The sequence below is a fragment of the Thunnus maccoyii genome, chromosome 16 (genome assembly GCF_910596095.1).
Source record: "Thunnus maccoyii chromosome 16, fThuMac1.1, whole genome shotgun sequence".
Classification (NCBI taxonomy): domain Eukaryota; kingdom Metazoa; phylum Chordata; class Actinopteri; order Scombriformes; family Scombridae; genus Thunnus; species Thunnus maccoyii.
This window is the reverse complement of record NC_056548.1, coordinates 26160490-26188076: the sequence shown is the minus strand read 5'-3', so window position 1 is coordinate 26188076 and position 27587 is coordinate 26160490. Positions and strand designations below refer to the sequence as shown.

Sequence of the window (27587 nt, the reverse complement as noted above, 5' to 3'; positions counted from 1 at the left end):
TAATTTAAATAGATTTTTAATGGTAATGGTTGAAATGATCACAGGATTTAGTCAAAGGATGCATCATAAAAGACAACATAAAAACAAAAAAAATCTCAGTATTCCAGGTCCATGTTTTGGTCTCATCAGGAACTGTGATGATGACAGAAATCAGATAAATGTCTTTGCTGAAGGAGCATCATGGATCAGTTAGGCACAATCCACAATCACTTTAGTGTTTGTTGAGGACTTCCTCCCTTTCATGACAGTCAATCTATATGTTTCTATTTTATCTATTTATCATTACCACCAACTATTAAAGCCACTGTTAGGAAAAACTGATTTCTGAGATTTACTGAAAAAAAGTTGATAAACTGAAAAGGTTACAGTGTTGTGAAAAATAGTAATAATTTTGACACAATCGTCATAATATTTCAATGATAAAGTTGTAATTTTACAAGAAAATATTACAGAAATAAAGTTGTAGTTATATGAGTGAAAACTTTCAATATTATAAGATTAACTTGTAATTTTAGGAAAGATTTTGAGAATGAAGTCCCAGTATGACCACAAAGTTATTTTGAGAATAAAATGTTATAATTTAAGTCATAGAATCAAGTCATAAAATTACAAGGATAGAGTTGTAATTGTAAGAGTAAAAAGCTATAATATTTTAAGATGAAGTATTACAAGAAAAAGGTTATTTTAAGAATACAATGTCATACCTTAAGATTCCAGTTGTAGAATGAAGTTGCAGTTTTACTAGCAAACAAGTCACAGTATCACAAGTCATGAAATTAGAAAAATAAAGTCGTAGTTTTCTGAGAAAAGGTCAGAATATCACAAGATAAAGCGTAATAAATTATAATAAATGCATTAAGAATGCATTGTGATCAGAATGTGATGGACAGATCACATCTGGAGCAGCAGGTGTAAAGGTAAAACTTCATCTAATCTAACCACAGTATGTGACATTTTATTCTAAAAATAACCTTATTCTCATAATTAGTGAAATTATAACTTCATACTCAAAATTTTAAATTTTAATTAAAATTTCAACTTGATCTCTTAATATTTTAACTTTTTTCAAGTAAAATTACATCTTATCATGTGACTTCAGTTTTATCCTTCTTATATTATGACATTTTCTCATAGTCAAAAATGTATACATTAAATTTAAATTGATATATTATGACTTTCCTCATAAAATTACCTTTGCTCATAAAATTACAAATTACATTTTATTATAATTATTATTATCAGTTAATCTTATCATATTTAAACCTCTCATAAAATATATATATCCCTTATCTTGTAATATTGCGATGTTTTCTCCTAAAACTTGGCTTAGTTTTTTCTAACAGTAGCTTTAATACTCTGTTGCAACTCTCACCACAGCAGCACTGAGTAAAAACACAAAAGTGTGGGTTCTGTATGTCTACTCTATGAATGGTGTGTGTGTGTGTGTGTGTGTTCAGCGCAGCCAGGAGCAGGGCACCCACTGGGGTTCAGTGTCCAGTTTGTTGATGAGTCGTAGCAGCTCTGTGTAGGCTTTGTCCTGGTCTGTGTTGACGATGATGGCGTCAAACAGGTGACCGCAGCTCTGCTCCATCTCCCGAGCTTTCTCGATGATGTCACGCAGCTCCTCAGGCTGTCCATAAAACACACACACACAAACACACACACACAAACAAACACACACACTATTGAAGCAGACTTAAAAGACATTTTAAAGATGTCAACAACAGTGATATTTGTCTTTGTCTGAATGCAAACAGACAGTAGAGACAGTTAGACCAATACCTTGGGGTTCTTGTTGTCTTTAGCCAACAGGGCTCTGAGTCTTTCCTGGGAGGGTGGAGCTATGAAGATGATGTAAGGTTTCAGGTCTGAACTCCTGAGCACCTTTAGAGCCTGTACACACACAGAGACACAAATATATGAAGACTCCACCACCACCTTCATAGACCTTCCTACAATAAACATGTTAGCATGAAGTTCTGACAATACAATGTTGTAATATACAAACTGTAAATGGGCTTTTGGACATTGTCTCTACTCACTTTGCCACCCTGCTAAGCCCGAGTTTGTGTGTGTGTGTGTGTGTTTGTGTTATACAAACCTGTGTGTGTAGACAGAGCACACAGATTTTGCCAGTGTTGATGACCTGTCTCACAGAGTCTGTGCTGGTCCCATACAGATTCTTCTCAAACTCGCCAGACTCTATCAGCTTCCCTGAGGAAAACAGAAGAAAAATGTCATTTGTGATGTCTGGTTGTTGATATGGAATCATTTATACACACTGAGACAGGACTGGATCTAAAATGTCAAGGGATTACTTGTGTATTACACAAATCACAGAACTGGATGTCCAAATAATGACTTGTGTATTTACTTTGTTACTCATCCCAGTCTGAACATTATACTTAATGCTTCATAATTTAATAGATGTGCACCACCCTCTCCGCCTCAACTGTAACAGTGCACATTGTCTGTGTTCCTCTGCCATAATAATAAATAATAATAATAATAGACCTCTGTTGTTGTCCAAAAACTATTAGCTAGCTTGTTGTGCTACATAACACAACCCCAAAGTCAAGAGGCTGTAAACTGAACTGCATTCCTGTGCACACACAGTGGTGTCTGCTGTACAAGGAACCTCTCTCCTGAGAGTCCAAATTTGATCACTGTTATTACTCTTTGGAGCTGTGTTTAAACAAACTACGGTAGCTATTGCCTTTGCGACGCAGGAACGTGTCAGCCAGCGCAGCAGTGTGACTCACTGACATGTTTTTATTAAGTTTTGGACAACAATAGAGGTCTACAACACAGAGGAATTAGATATATCCGGCTTTGGATACACACAATACTTGTAAGTAGGATGAGTTCATTGTTGGTCTGTTTCTGCACATGAGATTGTTGACAACAATGAAAATTTAGAAAATCACCAGTCTTATCCTTTAAGTGGTTCGAATATATTCTCTAGGGACCTTCAATATCTGTTTTAAATTTCATGGCAATCCATTAAATGGTTTTTGAGATATTTCAGTTGGAACCACAAATGTCAACCTCATGGTGGCGCTAGAGGAAAAGTCAGAGGATCACCAGGATTGATTCTCTGGGGAACATGAATGTCTGTAGGACATTTCATGGCAATCCATCTGATAATTGTTGAGATTTTTCAATCTGGGCCAAAGTTGCGGGCCGACCGACAGACAGGCTGACATGGCCATCCATAGCACCATGCAGCTAGCATGGCTAAAAACAAGCAATGCCTGACACATACTGAAGGATGTCAAACAAAATCATCAGTTTACACAAGTCAAAACAGTCAGATGAAATCCTACCTGCTGCCAGCTCTGTCTCAAACGTCTGACGAGACACGAAGTGGTAGTCTCGACCACTCAGCTCGCCTTCTCTACGGCTCCGTGTGGTGTCTACGACACACACAATCACAGGTTAGTATATCCACAAACACATGAAACAATGTGTACACTGTGTGTGTGTGTGTGTGTTAAAGTCTTACGAGGCACAGCTCCAGCAAACCGTTCCGGCTGGTTGTTGAGCAGTCTCTGCCTGAGCTCCGCCTGCCCGCAGCTGGTTGGACCGATCAGTGCAATCGGCCGCTTCCTATTGGCCGGCTGGTGGTACAGAGCCATCTCCTCATAGGTGAGAATCTCCTCGTTATCGATATCTGGGCCAGTGAAAGAGAGAAGAGAATTTTATAATCTGGCGTGAAGGAAAAGCTGTAAACTGGCCAGTCAGTAAGACATATTTGAGGTCATTTATTTATAAAAACTATTTCTTTCATTCAGTTATAAATTACATCATGTGGTGTATATTAGAAAATCATTTGTATCATCTGTATTTATCATATCAATCGGGCTACGGTGTAAACATTAAGGGTAAACTTTTATGTTATTTACCTGATAAACACAATACACACTTCATGGATATACACTCAAGTGGCCATATAGATGCCTGACTACATGTATCAGCAGTTTATATGTACATGGAAGCTGGCCTTTTGATTCCATCTGATGATGTTTGATGAAAGACGGGTCGTACCATCATTCCTGTGAGCGTTGTACAACAGCTTCTTTCTCTTCCTCTTGTTCTTCTTTGCACACCACAGCTTCCCTGCAAAGAAACAGATGCCTTAAAAAAACACAATCTACCCAGAATGCCAAAAGGACTTTACTGCTAAAATGCAAGTCTTGTTGCATTTATTCTACAGGCACATTTCACTCAATCATTTTAATAGGACATAAACAATCTGGAGCAATTTTATCTTGTGTTTGTAATATGTATTTATGCATGAATATATATGGAGGTGAAGTTGTGTCCTGTAAATTTGTTAACTGGAAAATTGGATACCAACAAACTCCCTACATTTTCCTTTAACTATAACCTTAAATTGCTTATTCACAGGAACTAACCAGACTTCTCAGGCTCTTTGTCTTCTTCTATGGTCTGTTTCATGGCTTCTCTCTGCTGCTGGAAACTCTTCCCTGTGGAAAAAAAATAAGAGAATATGAGAGACATCGAACAGCCGTTGCCTTTGCAATGCAGAGTAGCCATTATATCACCAACTACCCTGTGCGTTTGACTAAATTCTCCCTACGTAGTACCTGGTACCAGTCCAGCAAGAGGCTGGTTATCCTCGTCTCCATCCCTGTAAGCCTGCCACCAGTTGGGGTCTGACTGACTGATGATGTGGAGAATATCTCCTTTCTGGAAGGACAAGCCCAGCTCTCTGCACGGCACGTAGGGGTCATCTGATGGGTCATAGTCAAAATGTGCCTTCACATGTACCTAAAAGAGTGGAAGAGGAGGGACAGAGGGGACACACAGGAAGACGGATAGATCCATGACACTAGGTTAGATATTTGATTGTACTTCTTTATCTGTAGTGTATTGTGCTTTTATGGTAATGAAAGCTGTATATTTTAACTACACTGCTACATGTTAAGTCCCACTAGGGACAAAAGTTGAAAATGAACAATATCTATAACCTCCCTGTGCAGTACATCAGCTTCATGCTCTATAATGGAATTCTATTAAACTGTGTCATATCTATCAAATAAAATTCAAACAAACTAATCAGCGTTTGCCGACCAAAGGCAACTAGTCTTCAGTCTTCTGCTCATTCTAGTCTTGTTGAGGACTCACCACTGACTCTTTGACAGGAGGAGGTTTGCTCTGAGTGCTGGGAATGAGAACAAAGGTCAGGAGGCCGTGCATGTCCGCCTGACACAAACACACGCACACACACAAAAGAGAGAGAGAAAAACCGTCAGCACAGAGTAAAATATTCCATAAATTCTCATCCTATCTGTGTTTTAAAACAAAAACTACGTCTGAGTAGGAAAAAGAACTGTTTTTAATATGTGCACGTGGGGATACTTACAAGAATATCAAAGACTTGGTTGACATCTTTCCCTCTGATCTCTATGCCATTTATCTCCAATATTTCATCTCCTTCTGATAAAAGTCCGCTGCGTTCAGCTGCTCCGCCTCGAACGATACGACTGATCACAACACTGTCCATTTCATTACGAACAGTCGCTCCCTACAGGAAACAGACATACAGTCAGATGTTGGACACACATGGACTGTGTTATTTATAATGTGCTGTTTAGAGTGTACTGGACTCAGGAAAAGATGTGTGTGAAGTACATGAGTGTGTTTTTGCACTTTTTTTCATTGGCAAAGCACTCATATTGTATGACATGATTGTGTTTCCTTTGAAGCCGTAACTATTTTCCAACAGCATTAGCTTTTGGTTTTTTTTTGTTCTATATTGTGTTGACTGAAGCTAAAACATGCTAAGAGGACTGATAGGGTGCTTTTTTAAATTTTTCTTCTTCATCTGCACCCGTGTCCCCAGCTGCAGTTTCTCAAACATTTGACTTGTTTTCTAGATATCTTGTGCAGGGTCTGGAGCTGATCAAATTGTGCAAGTGGACACATGGGCAGGCAGCCAGTCTATCATAAGGCTGATGTACCCAGACTCACAACCATTCACACCTAACCTAATTAATCTAATGTGAGGAAACTGGAGCACCTGCAGGAAAACAAATAAACTCCACACAGCAAGTCCCCATGTAGCCCTCTGTGACAACTTACACTGATCAATTCAAGCTAATGGATTAGAAGCTGAACTACAAGTTGGGTAGGATGTCAGCTTTCTATAACTGTCTCTAACTGTCTTTACCTTGATTTGAGTGATATCAGCCTGGAGTGTGTTTGTGCTGTATTTGTCTCACCAGTGGTATGTCTTGGGCCTTCTCTATGCGAACAATCTTCACAGTCTCTCCTCCCCACTGGGTCAGCGTCTCTCCCTGGGAGGGCAGTGGTTCAGGCTGCATTTCTGTCTCTGCTATGCTGTCATGTGCCAGAAGCAACGACTGCGAAACACACACACACACAACTCAGCCACAGGATTGAAGCAGTGACAGTTAAATGATTCTTTTGTGTAGCTGCTAATACAGCTTTAAAAGGTGTGTGATTGTGTCTACCTGGATGTGTGTGTCTGACAGCAGGCTGTGGAGTTCGAGTCCCTCTTTGTTCTGACTTGACTGGATGACATTCCGGACCTGAAACAATGACGACATATGATATCATTGGTATCATCAGGACAAATATTATCATAGCTGTGATACAGTATATTATCACATTAAAGGATAGGTTCACAATTTTTGTCAGGTGTCCATATGAACAGTGAAAGAGATTTTCCTCACTGTAATCATTCCTCCTGTTCATACTGGATATTAAAAGATCCCCTTCAAATATGTTTTCAATGTAAGTGATGGAGGCCAAAATCCACAGTGTGTCCACAAAGTCATTTAAAAGTTTATCTGAAGCTTATCTGACGCTTCAGCAGTCTGAGTTAGTCATATCAAGTGGATATCTGACACATTTTTTTAGCATCAAATTCCCTCTTTGTGTTTCATCAGACAGTGTTTCCCTGTTGAGCTGTGGTGGAAGTATAGTAACAAAAAGAGGAACTTCAGCTCTAAACAGACGTTGAAAGATATCTACCTGATTTGACTCACTTCAACTGAAGCTTCAGTTAGCTTCAGATAAACTTTTAAACACATTTTTGCACAAAGGAGGCTTGTGGATTTTGGACCACATCATTTACATTGTAATTATGACACACGCCCCCGGTGATGTGAGAGGTCGGGAAATGGTCAGGCCAATCAAAGGCCACCCTACAGTCTGCACTACATGACGCAGTCTGGAGCTTGTTCCAGGACGTCACCATTGACGTCACAGATGACATCAATGGATTCACTGAGTCTGTGGTGGATTTCATTTGTAAAGCAAAAGAAGCAACTGTACCCAAAACTACAGTTAAATTACTCCACAACCATAAACCATGGATTACCAGAACCATCCGGGATGCCATAAATACACACACTGCAACACTGGGCGATCCCAGAAGCATGTGGCAAGGTCTAACATCTGGGACACACAGCCTGCGTGAGCAGTGCGTGCGGGTCAAAGAACCTCTTGCTTTTCATTTCAGTGCCCATGTTAACAGATCAGAGCAGCCACACAGCCCATGTGAGCTGCGTGTCTCCTGCATGGCTGCTGTGGCGCGTCATCTAGAGATTCAGGGTCTTGTTTCCCCATGATGCGCGTGGTTCTCAGCAAAAATAGACAGGGAAAATGATCTGTTGATAGTCATATTGACAAAATACCAGCAACATTACACCTTTCACTATAGTTTCAATGTCTATATCTGTAGAATATGTCACAGACATGAAGTGTCACCACTGCAGGTCAGGCTGCGCGGCGCACGCCAAGGCAAGGGACCTCTCTGGCTGGGAACTCACACGGACACACAGAGCTTCTTTTCTCGACTCCTGATAGCTTTCTGTGATAATAGTTCAAACCGGGACTGCTGCCTGTTGTTTCACCTGCATCCAGGTGGAGATTTGGTGTTGTTACTTTTCTTATTTGTTGCCAGTTTTCTCCTGACAGTTAGTTTAGAGTTTTGTTTGTTGGAGTGTGTTTGGCTTGTTTGGGGAACTTGGTGTCATATGGAGGGCTTTTCTTCACTTGGAGTGGTGACAGCAGGGGTTTAACTTGTCCTGTGTGAGGAGTATATGTAGCCGACACAGAAGTAGCTCCAACCAGACCCCACCATGCCCGTCAGAAAGAAAGTAGCTTTCACCTCACATATTTTTCACAATTGAGCACACACTTCTTAACCTTTTTCTGTCTAAACTAAATATAAATTAAACTTTATGATGAAATGATATGAAACATTCTATTATTAATGGCTATTATCAAAGTCAAACTCTATGTAGAAAGACAGGGCTGGCAATAGCAACACCACAGTAGCAACACTGTCTGTGTGGACACCACAGGCCTGCGCAGTTCAACAACACACACACACCACTCAGGAAGAGGTAGGCTGTGTGGCAAAGGTGTGAGAACTTTGACAGATTACAAGCACCGCCCCCACCCCACCTCGTCAAGTGCTGGTGTGTCTCTCGCAAGTGAACTAAGTGGGTGGGCGCAACTTTCACACCTATCGCCCTTTCTGAGCATGACATCAGGAGGGCTTTCAAGCGTGTGAACACTAATGTGCTGGCGCCGGTGTTCACAATGATATTCGACCTGTCCCCGGGTCAGTCTGTCATGTGCTTCAAGAAGTCCACTATCATTCCTGTGCCCAAGAAAACAAGGCCAGCAGTGCATTGAAGTGCATTATGAAGGGATCTCCTAATGGTCAGTATGAACAGGAGGAATGATTACAGCAAGAAAAAACATGTTCCGATGTTCATTTGGGCTCCTGACTGTTGTTTTAAGACCGACTTCAAAAATTGTGAACTCATTTCAACCCATTTCTGAACTTAATACATCATTTTGCAGTAAGAGAGACAATTGCGACACAGAATGACAGTAGAGACGGAGGAAAAGCTTGTCATAATGTGGTAGACTCTAAATGATATACTGCATTTTCAAATAAAAAAGGTGATTAGAGACAAACATAAGGGAATTGTGTCTAAAACTATAAGGAGAGAAGTCATTAGCTTGACTTGAACTGAAGGTATTTTGAGTACTTCATATGGTCCTGCCCACTGTGATGGTTTTCATTTTCATCATTTCTTTTCTACTTCATTCACAATAAAAAAAAAGAACATGTTTCTAGGAGTACGGTATGAACTAAGCTTTGCTTTTTTAAAGCCAAATGCAGGGCAGGGGGCGGAGATGCCAACATGAAGCAGAAATAATGAGATTCCACTTAAATGAGCCATGAATAGCTCTGACAGCTCGCCAACTCAACAGCGTGGCAAGAGAAGAATTGCAGCACTGATCGTACCAGCATCCTGAATATTGGCCTTCACTTGAAGTGGTTACTGATGGCTTTCACCATCAGCCGGCTAGAAACAATCAAACCCATCTTATTCTTTACAAAATAACGTATATATTTGTGTACACGCTCACACTGCGAGCACTTGTGTTTCAGCGCTAATTGATGCTGAACAGAGCTGCTCTGTTTCCAACCTTGTTATTACACACTCACTGACCTTAGCTTTCACTGTGTGTGTGTCTGTCATAGGCTACTTTCAGGGACAAATTTCAGACTGGAGACCGGTTAATTGGGGATGGCTTGTCCAATTGGGGACAAAAGCCGTGTCCCCAATTTGGAAAAAGCTTGGGTCAGTGGTTAAGGTTAGGATTAGGCAACTACTGGTTATGGTTAGGTTAAATCTCCAGGAAATGAATGTAAGTCTATGTAATGTCCCCAAAAGTGACCTAAGCAAACATCTGTGTGTATGTGTGTGTGCGTGTGACAGTAAATTTAACAAGGCATACAAGGATTGTCAAGGAATAAAAGAATAAAATGTATAGTTGTATTAATGTGGACGACCACAGGTTACCTCCATTGCCATCTGCAGCGCCTGGTGTGTGTGTGGGTATGGAGGAGAGGGTCGGTGCATGCTGTTGGCCACCGCATTATGGATCTTCAGCGCTGACTGGAAGTCAGACTAGACAGGAGAAAGGACACAAGCATTTAGTGTCACATTAAACATATCAACATGCTCCTTTACATCATTATGCTTGTGATTACTTTAAGTGCAGTGAAAATATTATAAATCAGTGAAATCATTATACTTTTGTTACTATTTATCAGACTGTTTCAGTTGATATACTATCTATGAGAGCTTTTCCATTAGCTGTTAACAGCCAGCGTCAACTAGGTCTTTCTCAGAAAAACTTGTTTTGATCGTTTGCAGTTCACTTGGAAAAAACAGAAGAACTGGGTAGTTAGCAGAAGCATTGATAACTAACCAACCGTGACTGAACAGACAAAGAAATGATGCCGCTGAAAAATCAACGGGAAAAAAATCACTGTTTAACTATGACTGAAAATTTCACCATTTCTACCATCACAAAGTTTTCATATCAAGACTACACTAAGCCCACTAAGTGTGAAAATGAGTAATAAGTGTGTGTGGAGGTCATGTTTGTATAGATCTCCATGTACACCGAAATGACAAAATGCTAAATCTCTTCTTCTATTTCTTTTCTAGTCAAAAACAACAACAAAATAATGCATTATAGCCATGGTCTGGTAAGCAGTGTGAAACAGCCTGATACTGGAAGTTCAGACCAAAACCAGTACTGTGTTAGATAATACAAATGGCTGTTTTGATGGGGGCGTATTGTTATGAAATATGGTGCCGAAAGGCCAGTTGGAGTATCAGCTGAGTGAGTTTAAAGGTTTATTATATGTCAAAACACTGCACAGCTGTTTATAATACTTTGATAAAGGATTTTATAACTTTATAACTATAAGTTTATCACTGCACCAATCAATTTTATCCTCTGTTACAATGATCCGAGAGGTAACTGCAGAATTACAGCCTAACTTGACCTTCTCAATATCAAAATGACAACTCAGCCAAACAACTTCAACAATATCGGTGCCAAAAATCAAACTTATAACTAAGTTCCTTTAAGTTTTGGAGTTCATAAAAAGGTTCCTGGAAAAATTCATTTGTTCAAACTTTGACTTTAACAACAACGTTGGGAGAGAAACAATGAATTAGTAGTTGTTATCTTTGGACATAAAAGCATCAAGAATATCTAATAGTGACAGATAAGTGTGCATATCAGTAGCATTAATTCAAAAAACACTTGAGCTGTGTCACTGTATTCCCCAGACTCCTCTCCCCAGACTGAACCTTCATTCCACTGTGGAAATGTTGTGTTGTCAGCTCAGACACACTCCATTCTACCTCAGGCGTCATAAAGTCTTGAAAAATACCACAATTACTGTACATATTGACCCGAGGCTTTTTTTCCCCTCCTCTAATTCCTTTTCTATTACCTTGTTTAGTAGTGCAAGAACCAGCTCTATGTCATTCTGACTCTGCTGGTCGGACAGACAGCCCCGGACCTGCTTCAGTGACAGCAGCAACTCCTCCAACTCTGCAAGAGACACACATGCAGTCAATGACCTTTGACAGAAATCCTGATAAATCCAACACAAGAGATGAGACTAAAAAAAAAATAATCTAAAAAACTAATATCTAATGATCAGAGGATGATGGTAGAAGACATCATGCTTGTCCTGGCTTCAGATTAACGTGTGTGTACGAGGTGGCATTTCATTTCGTAGTCAAGACTCGGGTGTGTTTGTGTGTATGCGTGTGTGTCAACATCACCGTCCCTAACAAAGTTTTAATTAAGTCGCCCTCGAGAGCCTCTCATGTCCCGCTCTCCCTCCCTGAGGAATTCCCTCCCTGACGCTACACATGTCTTCCTTACATTCCTTTCCCTCCCAGCTTTCTCTCTCTCCATCCATTTACTTCCTCTTCTCCAATCTAACTCCAACTTTTAACATCCCTACCATATCTACCTCTTTATCCTTTCCTCTCAGCTGTGTATGTGTGTGTGTGTGTGTGTGTGTGTGTGTGTGTGAGCGTGTGTGTTTTACCCAACAGTGCTTGTGTGTGCTGGCTGCCTAGCGGCGGCTGCTGCGGTGTGTATGTGTCCTGCAGGAATGTGGGGTTGTCGATGCCGATGTGGGGATTCTGGGAGAGTTTCTTGAGTCTGAGCGAGGCGTTCAGGTCCATCTGCCGCCCCTCCTCCTCTCTACGACGACGAAGGTCCTCCTAACACACACACGCGGACAAGTAAACGCGTCATAGACAGGACATGGTCCAGTTTCACACTTATCAAGCTCACCACATGTATGTTTCATTAAAGCTTTGTAATTATTTTATTATAGACTCTACACTAGGCCTTTTTCACAGTAGACATTTGGACTAGTAGGAGAAGTACAGGTGTTACTAATATTAACGATGGCTGTGTTCTATTCAAGTGTCCCAGTGAGTCATGACAGTGTAACAGTGAGCCAGAATACCAGAACCCTGAGAATGAAGCAACCATCACTTTATTATTTACAGCTTTGCTTTGCCTCCTGTGAGAAGTCAAAATGTGTCTGTGAAAAAGGACGATATTTAGTCTTTTGAGATGATCACTGTGTCAGATGAAGAGATCATAGAGTCATACATTCTTTCCCTGACCTGTGGTTTCATGTTAGACCCTGAACAATCATAGCTTGATGTCTTTCACCAGCTGTATCAAGGAGGAAGGAAAGGAGGTGTCGGGGGCTGATTTCATTGTTCAGGACCATAAATAAACGTTTACATATGTAAACATGGTTTCATGAATTGAACGTGAACTTTTTTCCTTCCCAGTTGGTGAAAGAGCAGCATACATGTGTGTGCAGAGGGTCAAAACTAAAGATGAGATTCATTCTGTATAATGCTCCTGACACAAGTGTGACAGTTACATGGTTACAGGTTCACTCAATTATATAACATCAGTCCTCCTTTTGCATCACTGTGTTTACAGTTGTGTGTGGAGGAGTGCTCTGTGCTGCTGCGGTCCAACATCACAGAACATCAAGTAAAACTTGGTGAGAGAAGGCAGAACGCCGTCTTTTTGTCTGGATATGTGTCTGTTGTCTTCCACTAAAACAAGCAGTTATTTGGTGGCGCTCACTTTAGTAGCTGACACCCAATGTCTGTCAGGTCGGACCATTGTTAGGCTGATATTGTGTAGAATGGTATAAATAGAAGTAGCTAAAAATAGTACATTACAAGTAAAAGTCCTGCACTTGTGTTATTTTAGTAAAAGTACCAAAGTGTTATCAGAAAAATGTACTGATGACATCAAAGTAAAAAGGCAGGATGGCGCCTGTCAGTGTTTTATTATATATTATAATAATTATTATGACTCATGCATTAACTTCTAATCCACATTTTCATTTTGTAGCTGGTCATGGTAGAGCTAGTTTTCATTATTCATATTTGTTTATGGGAGTCTGAAATATAATGATGCATGATATTTTATAAACTGATTATATATTTTATTGCAATTCTTAATGTGGAAACCACTAGAAACTATAGCAGGAATATACAATAAATGTAATGAAGTAAAAACTGAAATGTAGTGGAGTAGAGGTATAAAACAACATGAAATTGAGATACTCAAGTTAAGTACAAGTAGCTCATAATTTCATTTAAGTAAAGTCTGTGGTAACACTTCATGCTCTTGTGAAATCAGCAAGTGCAAAGATATGCAGACTATGCTGACAGTGGGTAGTGATTGTGACACACTGTAGTGCACTGATCTATCATTTGTCTCTACTCTTGTTTTTGCACTTATTTGTACAGCAATTTGTTCGAATCTGCTTGTTTTTAAACGTACTTCATAGAGAAACTTGTTTGTTGAAGCCATATAAGTAAAATAAGTTTAACAGTGTTCATGTGACAAGTGTGTGTGTGCACATGTGTGTGTGTGTATATACCTGATGCTGTCGTATCCTCTCCAACTGTGCAGATCGTCGGACGGGCAGCGTCCGGCTCCCCAGCTCTCCCGGACAGTCCACGGCCATCTCCCGATGCTGTTGTCCTCCCCTCAGATCTTCATCTCCTCCTCCTCCTCCTCCCTCTCCAGCGACATGGCCGTTCAGGTGAGAGGTTGTCATCCCTCACACACACCGAGAGCTACAAATGTGTGTGTTTGTATGACTCAAAGGGGCGTGCAGGTATGTGTATCTATATATCGGGGGGAGTCTAGGAGGGTAGCTCGGTAAACAAGGCAGCCATGATACCTTCACCTGTAGAGAGAGCAAGAAGATGATGTCATCACTCTAGTCTGACTGGTCCAACATTCCTCCGACATGTAGCTGTCATTATACCTTGTTAGCATTGATGTTTACCAAGCTACACTTTCAGATATGAGGTATTTACTTACCTGTGACTACCAGTCTATGATGACTGGTCAAACACAGGCTCAACAAGTGTTCAATACGCCACATAAAACACAAGGTTTGTGTGATATATACTGGCTGACTGCTTTACAGATCAACTGTGTTACCAACTGACTAACTAGCAGCTGACTGCCTGGAAAACTTCTGGTTTTATCATAACTTGGGTCTAACTTTCATAATTTCTTGGCCCTCGTTTCTATTAGTTATGGTAATATTGTACTGTTCAAAGTGAGTCAGACCGAGGCGAGAAACACCAGCAGTCAAGACAGTAGAAAAGTTGCCAACGAGCAAACAGTTTAGCCAGATTATCTAAACCATTTAATATGTAGAAACATAGAATGAGAAACCTGAGAAAACACACATTAAACTTGACTCATATCTCAGTATTAACACATTTCAGGAAGATACAACTCCTCTCTTGCTGTTTAATCAGCCTAAAACATTTTTCTCATGTGTTGGAAGAAAAAGGAAAGTCCCTATTTAACTGATCAGTTACTGTGAAAGAGTATTGTTCTCGTTAAAGGGGAGATCTGCACAGTTCAACAAGAAGTGGCAGCTGTTCTACAGCCCCAACACTGATCCTGGATGACAACTATATAGAAGTCGTTTTGTCTTTTCCATCACAGTAAAACATATTTACTTTGAACTTTGGGAAGAGTTCTTGAATGTTTATTTTTCTAAAAGTAATATATTTGCTGTTTTTATGTGCTCTTTCAATTTGCATGTAAAAAAAAAAACTGAGTGGAAACGCTGGAAAATTGAAAAGTCAAAATATGGAAAAGTTTTCGTGCTTGGCTCAGGTAGAAAAGTTGGTGTATGGTTGAAAAGAAAATGTGACAAAGTGCAAAAAGCCTCAGTGAGTAAGTGATGATGTCCACTGAGGAGACAAAAACATCAACTCTGTATGAAATGATGAAGAGACTGCAATGCTCCTAAAATCAATACATGAAACAGAAATATCACATTTCCATCATGTTTTCCATGGTTTGCGGTTTGACTGCTGTTCTAATGTCACTTTAATTTCATGTTATTATATACTGCTTTGTTCAATAAAACATAACAGACAAACAGACAAAGCCCTCACAGTATTGGGAAACTGTGTACACGTATAACTGCCGCAAGTACCGTTAAAGTTAAACCAGAGAGTCAGTCTTCCAGATTGAACCTGGTGATTCTGATGTTATTATTACTGGTAGAAATGCCACTGGAGAAGCTGACTTATGATTTGAATTAAAAAAAGGAAAGTTCCAGTGGATCTGGGAACCATTATATTTATTTTTGCCAAAACTCTGAACTGAACTCCTATTTTTTTCTGTTATTATTGGTGTGAATGGTGGAAAACATTCACACCATGTTATTCTACCAGCATTCTATATATTTATTACTCTTCAGTCCGCTTTTTCTGCAACTTAACTCCTTCCACATTCTTCAATGTAGAAACTTCATTCACAGATCCAAACATTCAGCTCAATTAGGACATGTGCGCTATTTCTTTTCTCTTCATACCTTCATACTTTCTGAAATATTCAATGTTTTCTGGCAAATTTGCTCCGTTCAGATGAATGGAAGGAATGTTTAAAATGGACACATTGTCAAACTTTCTCCTGCATTTTCAACCCCCGTCTACTCATTCATAGTTTCAGCTACAAACTTCATTTAAACGTTGAAATGTAAAGGTATTATTCAATGTTCAGATTCCATTAAAACTTTTCAAAGTATTCAACTTTGTTTGAACCTTAGCTATAATGAGAGTCTATTAGAAAAAGATTCAAACCCATTTATCTTCAGCCTCTTCCAAATCGTTAATACATTCACGTAGAAACTTCATTCAAACTTGAAATGGGTCACAGCATTTGGGACTTTCACATTTTCATGCCATTCATACTTTTTACACAATTACAGTTCAAGTTTCATAAAACTTTCAGCCCTTCTCAGATCTAATGATGGGTGTGTATTGTGTGGAATGTTCAGATCAAGAGTGAGTGCTCTTACTGTTTGGATTTCTTTGAACTTGAACTATGAAACTATAACTATAAAAATGATGGCCAAAGCTATGATAGTAAAATCCAGGTTGTAATAATGCAGAATCATACATTGATGGCTGCATCTGTCTGACTGGTGTACTAACTGGTTTATAAATTGACTAAACTGTGACTGCTGGTTTACAGCCCCACCTAGTTGTGTAGTAAATAAGGAACTGCCTGGGTCACTGATTAACTGGTCTGCTGCTTAACTGACTGGTTTACTGCCCGATTCATTGGATTAACTGGTTCACTGACCGACCGACTAGTTTAACAGCACAACATGAATGGAAACATGGTCACTTTCTCTCTAACTCAGTCATCTCTACCTCTCTCTCTCTTCAGTTATTTTCAGCGACAACGTCATGACAGCCCCCTTCTTTCCATGCATAACCATGACAACGGCTTTGTCAGCAGCAGGGTGGTCCCCCTGCCTCACACAAACACACACACACACACACACACACACACACACACACCACTATGTAGGGAGGTGGTGGGAGGGTAGAGTGGATGGATGAGAAAGTAGAGGGAGGGACAGAGTGGACAAGCAAGGTAGAGATGAATGCAGAGATGCCTTATCTTTCAATGCCACAATAACAACACCGTGTTTGATATGTTATCTCTTACCAGCAGGACTGTAGACACACACACACGCACACACACACACACACACGGCAGAGGTCCCATGATGCAGCAGTGAGGAATGCCAGGCAGCCCTGGGAACAAAATTCCACTGATGGGGGAAGGGAGTGTGTGAGTAGTGTGTGTGTGTGTGTGTGTGAGCAACCAAAACACACTAGCCTTGCATTATTTCAGTAAACTGACCACCTTGAAGCCTTGAACTGAAGTGCGGTATCATCACCGTGACAAAATGGGATGTGGGTAAATCGGGATGCATCAATCCTACTTTTTCTCTGCCGACACTAACTCCCACACAAGAGCTTTATTATCTTTATCAATTTAACATCTGTGAGGAACATCGTTCTCCTACATGAGGCTGAAACTCCACATCACATCCTAACTTGACTTGTATGAAATTCAGACTCTCTTTACACTTAAAAAAAACCCCAAAACACTCATAGTAACAAATGACTTAGAGACATTAGTGAAGGAAAATGAACATAAAACTACAATTAGACATTTTCGTCATTTCCTTTGCAATCATACTGTCTCTAAATATCAGTATAAATATCAGCAAGCTTGCCCAATAGAATGTTTTCTGAATGTCCAAGTCCAGTGAGACAGATACATCTGTCCAATCTACCAGGACAGCAACATAATCACATCACAATCCTCCGGAAATTCAACAGTTTTACCTTCATATTGCTTTCATTAAGCAGGCTGGAATATTTGACTTTGATTATTAAAAATGGCTCTTCCAGTCCAGTCTATTCACTTCTCATATGCTTGTCAGATTACCTTTGTATATTATTAATGATATCAATTTTAGTTTAAAAGAAGCTGCTCTGCGATCAGAATTTTCAATCCTAAATGATTTTAATCATAAGAAAAACACTGAAGACATTACCAAGATTGAGAATTACAAAATTACAAATCAGTTACTGGTTACTTCAATAAATAAAAACAATACTCTTTTGTCTGCAAAAGCTTTGAAGTCTTGACTGGAAATTTCAAGTTTCTATGAGCTCAAGAGAAAAATATTTTCCAGCTTGAGTCTCCAAAAATAGTCCGACCAGGCAAAAACTAAAAAGGCACACATTAGACTGAGCAGCAGGTGAATGAAAGCAAAGCACGCCTTTGATAAGGTTTCAGTCTGAGAGGCAGCGGAGCCGTAAAAGAGTGATAAAGGGCCGACAGTCTGAGTAGTCAGACTCTGATACGCAGACATCACTGAGCTGAGGTAAGAGCAGGAGGATTTAAGCAGCTCCTCTGGAAGGCTAGCCTTCGTCCTACAACAACAAACATTAAGCTGCTACCAGCACTATGAGGAATACAAAACACAGTGAGGATAAAAAACAAGGCTGAAACTCATTCACAGACCTCAGGCAAGGAAAACAGACCACTGGAAATCATCCTGATGGATTACTGGCTACTAAAAAAAAAAAAAAAAGAGGCAGACAGCCTGGAAAAAGCATGTGATTATAACCACTGGTAATGTTGATATGTGAGGAGCAAAACACCTACTGACTATACTCTCATCTCAAGCTGAAGACATGAGGCTTTGAGACCTGCTATTAGAGTCTATGTTAACATGAATGAACTGGTCAAAACATTTAACTGAGCAAAAGTAGATTCATTTTAGTAGACGGGAAAAAAAAAAAGAACAAAACAGAAAAAATAGAAAATTCCAACAGGGCTGCAACCAACAACTATTTTTGACCTCAGCTAACATCTTCAAATGTTAAAATCCAAAGAATTCCAATTATATAAAACAGAGACAAGCAGCAAGTAGGCCTATTTCACAGCAGACATTTTGACTTGTCACAGTAGGAAAAACAGCGGTATAAATAATAAAATGAGATATGATTGAGTTCCATTTAGCTGCTTCAGTTTCAGGGTCCTGGTGACGTGCACGCTGGCTCACTGTCACAATGTCATCATTCATTTAATGCTGTGCTTTTCCTGCTTTGACAAGTCAAAATATGTGCTATATGCAAAAGGCTGATGCTCTCATTTGAGAGGCAGGAAACAGCACGTTAAGAGTGACTAATCAAAATTGTTGCCAGTTAATTGGTGGTCGATTGACTGAACTGATTCATCAACTGATCATTTGAGCCCTGAAGTCTTGTTAAAATAAATAGCACACGTACACACATCCATGATACACCCACACAGGTGTTTTCACTTACTTTGGCTGATAAGATCTACACTCAGGACTGTGTGGATAATTCCACACTACATACTGATTGTAAGCAGATGTATAGAATGTAGTGTTCACAATGGAGAAGTGGTGAAAGTAAGTATACTCGAAAGCATAAGTATACAGACTAAAGAACAGTGAGTTTTTGAGTTGCTGTTGATGCACACTATAGTCCTATAATGAAATGCCCAAAGGACAGTGGTGCTACACCCAGCTGCAAAACAATTACATTTATCATTTAAGGCAGTAAAACGGCTCCAGGGAGATGTTGGAAAACAAACAATTTGGCTCCTCTTTGCTAAGTTTAATTGGCAGTGGCTTCTTAAAGTTGCAGAGCCGCAAACGTCTGACAGCATAATTATTTTAAAATTTACTGTTAGTAAAGAACAATAAAATATGTCAAATTCTTGTATATTAACGTCAAAACCATATACTCTAAAGATTAGCATGTAGTGCCTACTGTAAACAGTTAGCATGTTGTATAGAACTGGGGCACAGCGTGTGTTTCATGGACATCTCCCAGACTCTCAGTTGCATCTTTATGATGATGCAGAGTTGTGTGACCTCAGCAAGATCTCAGTCAACTTCCTCATGAAAAGAGGTCTAATCAGCTGCAGTAATTGTAAACACCTGTGTGAGTGTGCAGAGCCTTTCGATGTGTATCAAAAACCTTTAGATTCCACGGGTCATGTTCTTGGGAACGCTGACAAAGAATCTGATTACACAGACAGGTTTCGTTTTCTATGCTGACATTTAAATGTGTCCATAATACTGTGTGAGCCTGAGTTTGTGCTGATGGTAAAAAGCTGTTTCCATATCACAGTAACCAGCTTAATAAGACAGCATCTTAATGCTATAACCACAATATGAGATCTTCTTTATGATGTTGACATGAGCTGTTACCTGAGTAACCTGGTCGGGGTCTGAAATTAACACAAATCTCATTAACATGACAACAGAATGATTGAGCTATGTAGAGCCTTTTGTCTGCTGTACATCTTGCACTGACACATCTCATCAAAGCTATATGGCATCTGATTGGCCGCCTGCTGCTTTACACAAAGCGGTGGTGTCAAAATGCAGTGATACAGCATTTTAAACTGCGTATGTATAAGTTTCACTACAGAACCTGTTTTTATACACAAAATAACGGAAATGACCTGAATGACTTTTATAAAGACATATTGATTAATTGTGCTGTTGTGTGGCTGCAGAGCTGAACCATTATTAAAAGTCCTACTCTCTATACATATAAATGGAGCCTCTTAGCCAATCTAAATGAATGGACAGTATTTTCTCCTCAGTGTCAGGCTCATTAAAACACACTGTCACTCTAATCATGTGGAAAGCAGGCAAGAACAGGAGCATGACCTACTTTGAGTACTGATCCATAGTCTGACTGAAGGCTGTCTTTGAATCAGTGTTTCAGGGCTGAATGTGTTGTAGATGCAGGGGAAAGGATGAGGCGGGGTTTGGTTTAGACACCCGGTTCGGCTGGAAAAGCCAGTATTATGGCTGATGAAGACCTGCAGCTGTTTCCTACTGGATCCCTGCCCTCAGACCAGTGTCTTAGTTAAATAAGCCTTTATCTGTTGACCTGCTAGACATGCACACTGCTGAAAAAAACACACAAGGTTGATAAGCTAGAACCTAACATGAGGATCACAACCCCCCCCCCCCCCCAGCACAAACATAACACCATCTGCCGCCACAGCTTTACCCCCCGGTGTGTGTGCATGAATGTGTGTATGCATGTGTGTCTTGCTGAGGCAACAGTTCAAGGCGAAACTATGGGAAACAAAAGGCTCTTCCAATATTGAGCCGAGAACGTGGCGAACTCTTTAGTGATTCAAGCTAAAGTTCATCTCTATGAGCTATCAGTGTGTTTACTGGCCAGCCTGTATGTCCTGCTTGTTCAAAAGTATTCAAATAAGAATATATTCTGTAAAGCATGTGCCTAAGTGCAGGTATTTTAATGCATTTAGGGCCGTTTAGGGTTAAGCAATGCCACAAACTGATTTGCAGGTAATGGTGTTCCAAACAAACAAACAAATAAACAAAAAAAAACAACTTTTAAGTGCAGCGGTTTACAGGAGAATATAAACATCATCAATGTCAGAGTTTAAACCTCAGTACAACTTCTTATCTCTAGCTTACATTCCAAAATGTGTTGCAATATACCGTTCTAGCCCAAATCGAAGAATATTAATCTGTAACTATTTTATTTTTATTAATCTGCAACTATTTTAATAAACCATTAATCATTTTAAGACTCTAAGATCTGTTAACTTATCCACTTAAACACAGGTATTCACAGATTTCTCTTGACTTGTAGAGATTTCTTTATAATCCTTTTCACAAAAGTGGAACAAGAATGTTGTTGGTTGCAGCTTCTCAACCAGCGTTTGTTGTTGTGAGTTGATCAAATACAAGAAGCTATTTGAATACATCAGCTTGGGTTGTGGGAAATTATAACAGGCATTTTTCACAATTATCTGATACTTAACTGACAAAATGATTAATTGAGAAAATAATCAGCGGATTATTTTTTCTCAAGAAATTACAGTTGAAAAAGTGGGATCATATATTTGAGGACTACAAAGAGTGTTGCATTGTGGGTCATTTTTTTAGCCTTTAATATTGTCAAGCTGCCATGAATTACTGGTGTCAGGATGAGGAGCTCAAACAGACATACAGAGTCTGAAAAATGGTGATGTGATTTTATTTTCCATTTACTAATTTGTCAAGATTAGTAATTAACACATTTTATAGTGTTAAAAGAAACATAAAAAGACACAAAATAAAGACCTGGAGCTTTGGGATAAAGCTGTTATTTACTGGAGGAGACTTCCATTTCCTCCTGTGGGTGTCGGCTGAGTGACAGGAAGCAGAGCATAACATAATGCACGACTGACATGTAAACTCAAGGCTTCACGTTTACTGTTGAGGATTATCTCAGTGTGGAATTTGTTCCTTTATGCTGTGTGAGAATGAAAGATGGGAGACAAAAGCTGGACAATAGAACACAGAGGGACAATCTGGATGATGGGCACAAACTTGATACATTATCCTTAGTCCTGGCTAAAGCGCAGTAGCAGCAACAACAGTACAACAGAATGGTTTAGGTGCTTTAAACACAGCAACAGTCAACAGATTATCAGCACGATCAGTAGTCGCAGCCTAATTCTAATGAAGAAAAGGAGCACAAGTGAGCTTCTGAATATTCAGCTTGTTATGTCAGCCCTGGTCAAGAGAGCATAGCAGAAAGAGAGGGATTAAGAGCGTGTACAGTACAGTACAATGTGCAGTTTGATGGCTTCAGCTTCTTAAATGTGAATATTTGCTTCTTTTCCTCGTAGTTCACTAAATCTTCTTGTGACGGGCAGTTTTCACAATCCCAAAGATCAAATGATTAATCGAGAAAATAAAAAAATCTGCATATTTGATTATGAGAATAATCGTTAGTTGCAGCGTTACTTGCGACTAATCAAAACCAAATAACATCATGTGACGCAAGGAGCGAGTAAAGCTGTTTGTCAGTGTGTGTACTGTGAATGTCATTGGGAGCAGAAGCAGAGCCGACTCTTATCTTGTGTTCGACAGTACGCACACACACACACACGTGCGCACAAACACACACGCATACATTCTCAAAAAGGGCCGTACCACCCTGTACCAGACAAAGAGAAAAAAGCCAAAAAGAGAGAGCGAGAGAGTGAGTGAGAGAGAGAGAGGGGGGAGGATACAGACATAAACTTGGTTTCCCTTAAAATCTTTTATGTCAATTACGAAGTACTGAGTTAGAAAAGATAAATACAGATTACACGTCAATAACACGTCTCAAAAAAAGCTTACTTAAAGTGGGAAAATAGTGTAGGAAAGGTTTCAGTGATGAAGTAATGGTGCAGTACGTAGTGATGGAAACATATTTGTGGAATCATTTATGACAGATATTTGTAAAATATTTGTCCACCACACCTTTCAGAAGTATGATACTGTATGATAAACGGTGAGGTAGGTTTCACACACTGACACACTGAAACTGTTGCACAAATCTCACTTATTAGACCAGCCACAGCCAGGCAGGAAACCTGGATCATATCTGAGGTGGATAACACCGACCAGGCCACAATTTGGGCCTCATAGTCAGTCCAACTCTGATTTGGTGACACATTTTGCTTTGGCTGCAGCCTCACTTTGGGTCCCAATCAGGTCATGGAGCCTGAGTGAGAGAGAGAGAGCGAGAGAGCATTCCAGAGAACAGAGGACTTCTGTATTTCGCTGGCCAGTGGCCCAGCGTGCCCGTCCTCACCTCTCTGCTTCACTAGCTCGCTCTGTACGTGTGTCCGTAAAAGTCAGCCTTGACCCCGTCACCATAGCGATGTGACCTCATACCTGGGAGTAGAGCCTATGTAAAGGTCAGTTTAGAGTTTTAGAGCATCGGGGTATTCACACACTGCCTTACATTTACAGCCACTATACAGCTTTCAACTGATGAACAGCATGCACCTGCAGCTAAGAGGCTAGCTGACAGCCTGTAACACAGTTAGCTACATATTCCCTCAACATATCTAAAAACCTCTTCCTAGTTTCATCATTTTGTAACACCAGATAATCAATAAAATGTTACTTTTTAACCATAAAACCTTGAAATATGACACATGAAAAAGGCTTTTTAGCTGCTGTTGAAAGCACTGGGGAATATCAAAAGGGAACTCCCTTTACATGTCGGTATTTTTCAAGTCATTAATTTAATTAGGCTGATTTGTTAGCCAACTACAAGTCCCAATCTGTCTGTAACATTTTAACCATTAATATTTATGCCGGTATGCAGCAACAGAAAAACCCCACCTTCTTAGCTTAAACTCCATACAGAGACACATGCAACAACTCATATCAACCACACTATGACAATTAAAATACACCGTCATGCCACAACTTTGTGTAGATCTGAATTGTGAGTTATAAAAACACACAAAAAAACCCCTCTAGCCGAGCGCCGTGGCAGCCAAATGTTTACTGCGCATGTCACACAACCACACACAAAGTCCCTGGTTGAGTTCCAGCCAGAGACCCTTGTTGCATATCATACCCATTTCTCTCTCCCCATGTCTCCTGTCTGCCTCCCCACTGCCCACCATCCAACAAAGGCACCCCCCCCCCCCTCCACCACCTAAAAATCCTCTAGCAACAAAAGCATGCAAGACAGGTTTGACATGTGACAAAGTCCAGTTTCATGGGGATTTTTTTGGTATTAGTCACTTTCTAATGTCAGCAGCAAAGAAAGCAACATTTAAAAACAGCTTTTTTAACACCACCTGGAATTCAACTCAAGACCTACTATCTAAAACAACCAATTTTCGACTGAATGTTATCAGTGGAAGTAGTGCTTGAAAACAGTTTTCCTTTTTCAAGAGTGTGTTCTCTAAATCTACTAGTCATTAACTGTTTGTTCCCTGAATCCAACGGATTATAAAGAAATCTCTACAAGTCAAGAGAAATCTGTGAATACCTGTGTTTAAGTGGAGAAGTTCAGAGTCTGCTTAGTATTATGTGTGGTCTTTCACTTGGTGGCATATAGTACACCTAGGATGTGATGGCCACACAAGTTTGTATTTCCACTGAATACTTTCAGCAGGTAGTAACTGTGCTGACCCGAAACATTATGACTGACTGTGCTAGAGAGCAGGGCCACACTCCTACATCCATGTTCATACCCTCATCTAACAGGACAGAACTGTCACTGACTGAGGCAGGCGTCTCAGTGACACTGAGCTACTACAGATTATTCTGTTAAATTTGTTCCTTTCCAAAGGGTGCTTGTGTAAGTGGGGAGAGAATGTAAGCTTTCCCCAAACGCAGCACAGAACCTGGCTTAACTGGCACTTAAACCGTGACAATGTGTCAGATGAACTGCCAAAGCAGAATAGTGTTATCATCAAATCCGCTCTGACAGAACTCAGGCACACAGCATGACGCTGCAGAGAGAGAATCACTCCCTGACATTAGCTGATTTCAGAGCTGTGCTTTCAACACAGTGGGCTGCGACTGATAATACAGTCATTAGTTAGTTAGTTTAGTTAGGTAACATGTTTGCCTTTCTCCTCCTCCATCTTTATACTGTATCTGTTTCTCTTCAGCTGTATCCTCCTTCACATCCTCCACAAAATTGTAGTAACCAAAAAACACAACATAGGCTTTTTACTTTGAGTTACTTAAAAAGGAATCAATCACCTGCTGTGTGATACTGTCTCATTTTGCTAACGTTGACAGTTTATTGTATTGGATGTAAAACACACACACTCACAGAACTGCCACTAATACTGCGTTCAGCAGAACAGGTCTCATGTTATGGTGGCACAAACAATACATACTGTTCTCTTATAGAGATAAGAGTGAAGGTTACTGCATTTGAAAAATGTGGATGAACATATTTTGTCCTTTTACAATATAGTTACACAGCAGGTAAAACAACATTTCCCTGCGGCTAAGCATTGCAGTTTATATGTATACTAAATCTAAAACAGTTAAGTCTTCATTCAGTGACGGTCTCTAGTCTTTTATCGGGAGGAGTTTAGCGTCTAGTAGTGTTGAAATCGACCATACACACCAAGCAGGAAACTGGTTGTCATTTGCAAAACTAGCATCCTATGTAATAGCGATATAAAGACAGTAATACCATGATTAAAATACTGTAACATTTGCTAACGCCACGGGCTGAAAACTACACACTAACCTATGATAACAACGCAAACCAAACACAGTCCTCTGTTATAATTGTAAACCATTTAAACCATTTAAACTTCATTTAATCTAACATTGTAAGTTAGAGTTTCTTTCTGTATTTGACAGCTAGCTAGGTAACTCCCTAAGAGAAATGACTGTTTTGTTTAGCCAGTATCAAAGTAACACAGAAGTAGCTGAGCTAGAAGCTAATAAGCTACATGTTCAGTAGAAATAAACCTTTGTTACTGTGAACCTTTGATATCACTCTGGCAAGAAGCCACCCTCACAAGCTTTACTTTATTTGGCAAGTGTGTGTTTATTTTACTTAACGTTATCAGGCTAGTGTTAGCAGCTAACTAGCTAGAGCACCTGTTGATAACAAAGCCACTTCAGACCGACAACACTAAAATACTCACTGTGTCTCTGAGCCGCCCGCCTGCTCCTTTAGCTGCTCAACTGTTAACTGTTGGTTCACTGTTAGCTTTAATCCAACCAGTCGTAGTTTAGGTTTTAGTTTTCTAATTCTCAGTTTCACTCTGACAAGCTTGTTGCTCGTTTGTCCGACACAGCAGCAGCAGCAGACCTCTCCTTCCTCCTCCTCCTCCTCCTCTCAGACTGTCATTTCCAACGCCACACAGCGGGAGGAGACCACATGAAACAATGACGGTGATTGGTTACTGCGATGAAAGGAATCTCGTCTGAACCAATCAAACACGTTGCTACATCGGTGGAATGTAGCGTCGTGAAAACTACAGTGGTATTATAATATAAAACAGTGGGCAGCCCAGAGAAACGCTGCTAGATTTATTTTGGTTCTGCCCACGTACAAAACAACTGTGGAGTAAACTCACGATTTATTGCTGATCATATCTACCCTCACTTTACTGCACTTTGGAAAAATGTATTGTTTGGATTCACTGAGCATAACAGAAATCTCTGATCACAGTTCAATTTCATTAATTACCTTACAATTTTGATCAAATTTTATATTCACAAATCTAAATTTTTAAGCAAAAAAGCCAAACTTTTCAGAGCTGACTCCCCATATTAAACCATACATTTCCTCTATATCTGAATGTACAAATAAACAAAGCTATTAAATGTTTGACCACTGTAAGCTTTACAAGATATTTATTTTATTACTTTTTTAATTTTTTTTTTTTTTTTGTCTTCATTATTAACCTTTAGTCCCCCTGGTGTGTTTGTGATTGTAGACACAAGTTGTATACACAAGGTGCTGTGAACCTGTTTTATACTTGTTCCAGTAAAGCTGCTTAATAAAAGTAAAATAATAAAATAAATACATTGATCACATAATAGTATCCAATGAAGCCAAAATTAACAACAAAGATGAACAGAAACAATGAAAAGGCGTCTGAAATGTATAGCTCACTTAATCTTTCTGACATTTTTCCATTGAAAAGATTTTGCTTTATTATTTAAATATTACATTTTGTGAATTTACCAACATGCATATTAAAGGCAAGTGTATCCAAAAATCTAAAATTGTTAAAAACAACTATTTGAATCATTGTATTATTGCTTTATGGAACTATAGTTGTACTGGTGGTCTTTTTGGATATTTAAAAGGGTATTTGTTATATATTGTACAGGGTCTGTACCTGTGTAGGCTACACTTAATACTGAAACCTGCAGTGTTTTCAACAAAACAAAAAAAAAGCGTTTTTAATATTGATATCTACTGTATAGTATTAATGATGCCCTG

The 27587-nt window shown here is 39.6% G+C and overlaps 1 protein-coding gene across 1 annotated transcript; it reads right to left on the bottom strand.

Moving 5' to 3' along the window:
- On the bottom strand, positions 1–26475 carry pals1a (protein associated with LIN7 1, MAGUK family member a). The gene is made up of 17 exons (XM_042388968.1): positions 26278–26475; positions 13826–14137; positions 11945–12122; positions 11336–11436; positions 9882–9989; positions 6501–6578; positions 6249–6389; positions 5390–5551; positions 5152–5229; positions 4611–4794; positions 4419–4490; positions 4048–4119; positions 3506–3673; positions 3327–3416; positions 2102–2214; positions 1783–1893; positions 1–1630 (listed from the first exon to the last, which is right to left on the bottom strand). Exons 2-17 carry the CDS (start codon positions 14003–14005, stop codon positions 1454–1456), a joined length of 2013 nt encoding a protein of 670 aa, XP_042244902.1. The 5' UTR covers positions 14006–14137; positions 26278–26475; the 3' UTR covers positions 1–1453.
- Between the last annotated feature and the right edge of the window lie 1112 nt (positions 26476–27587).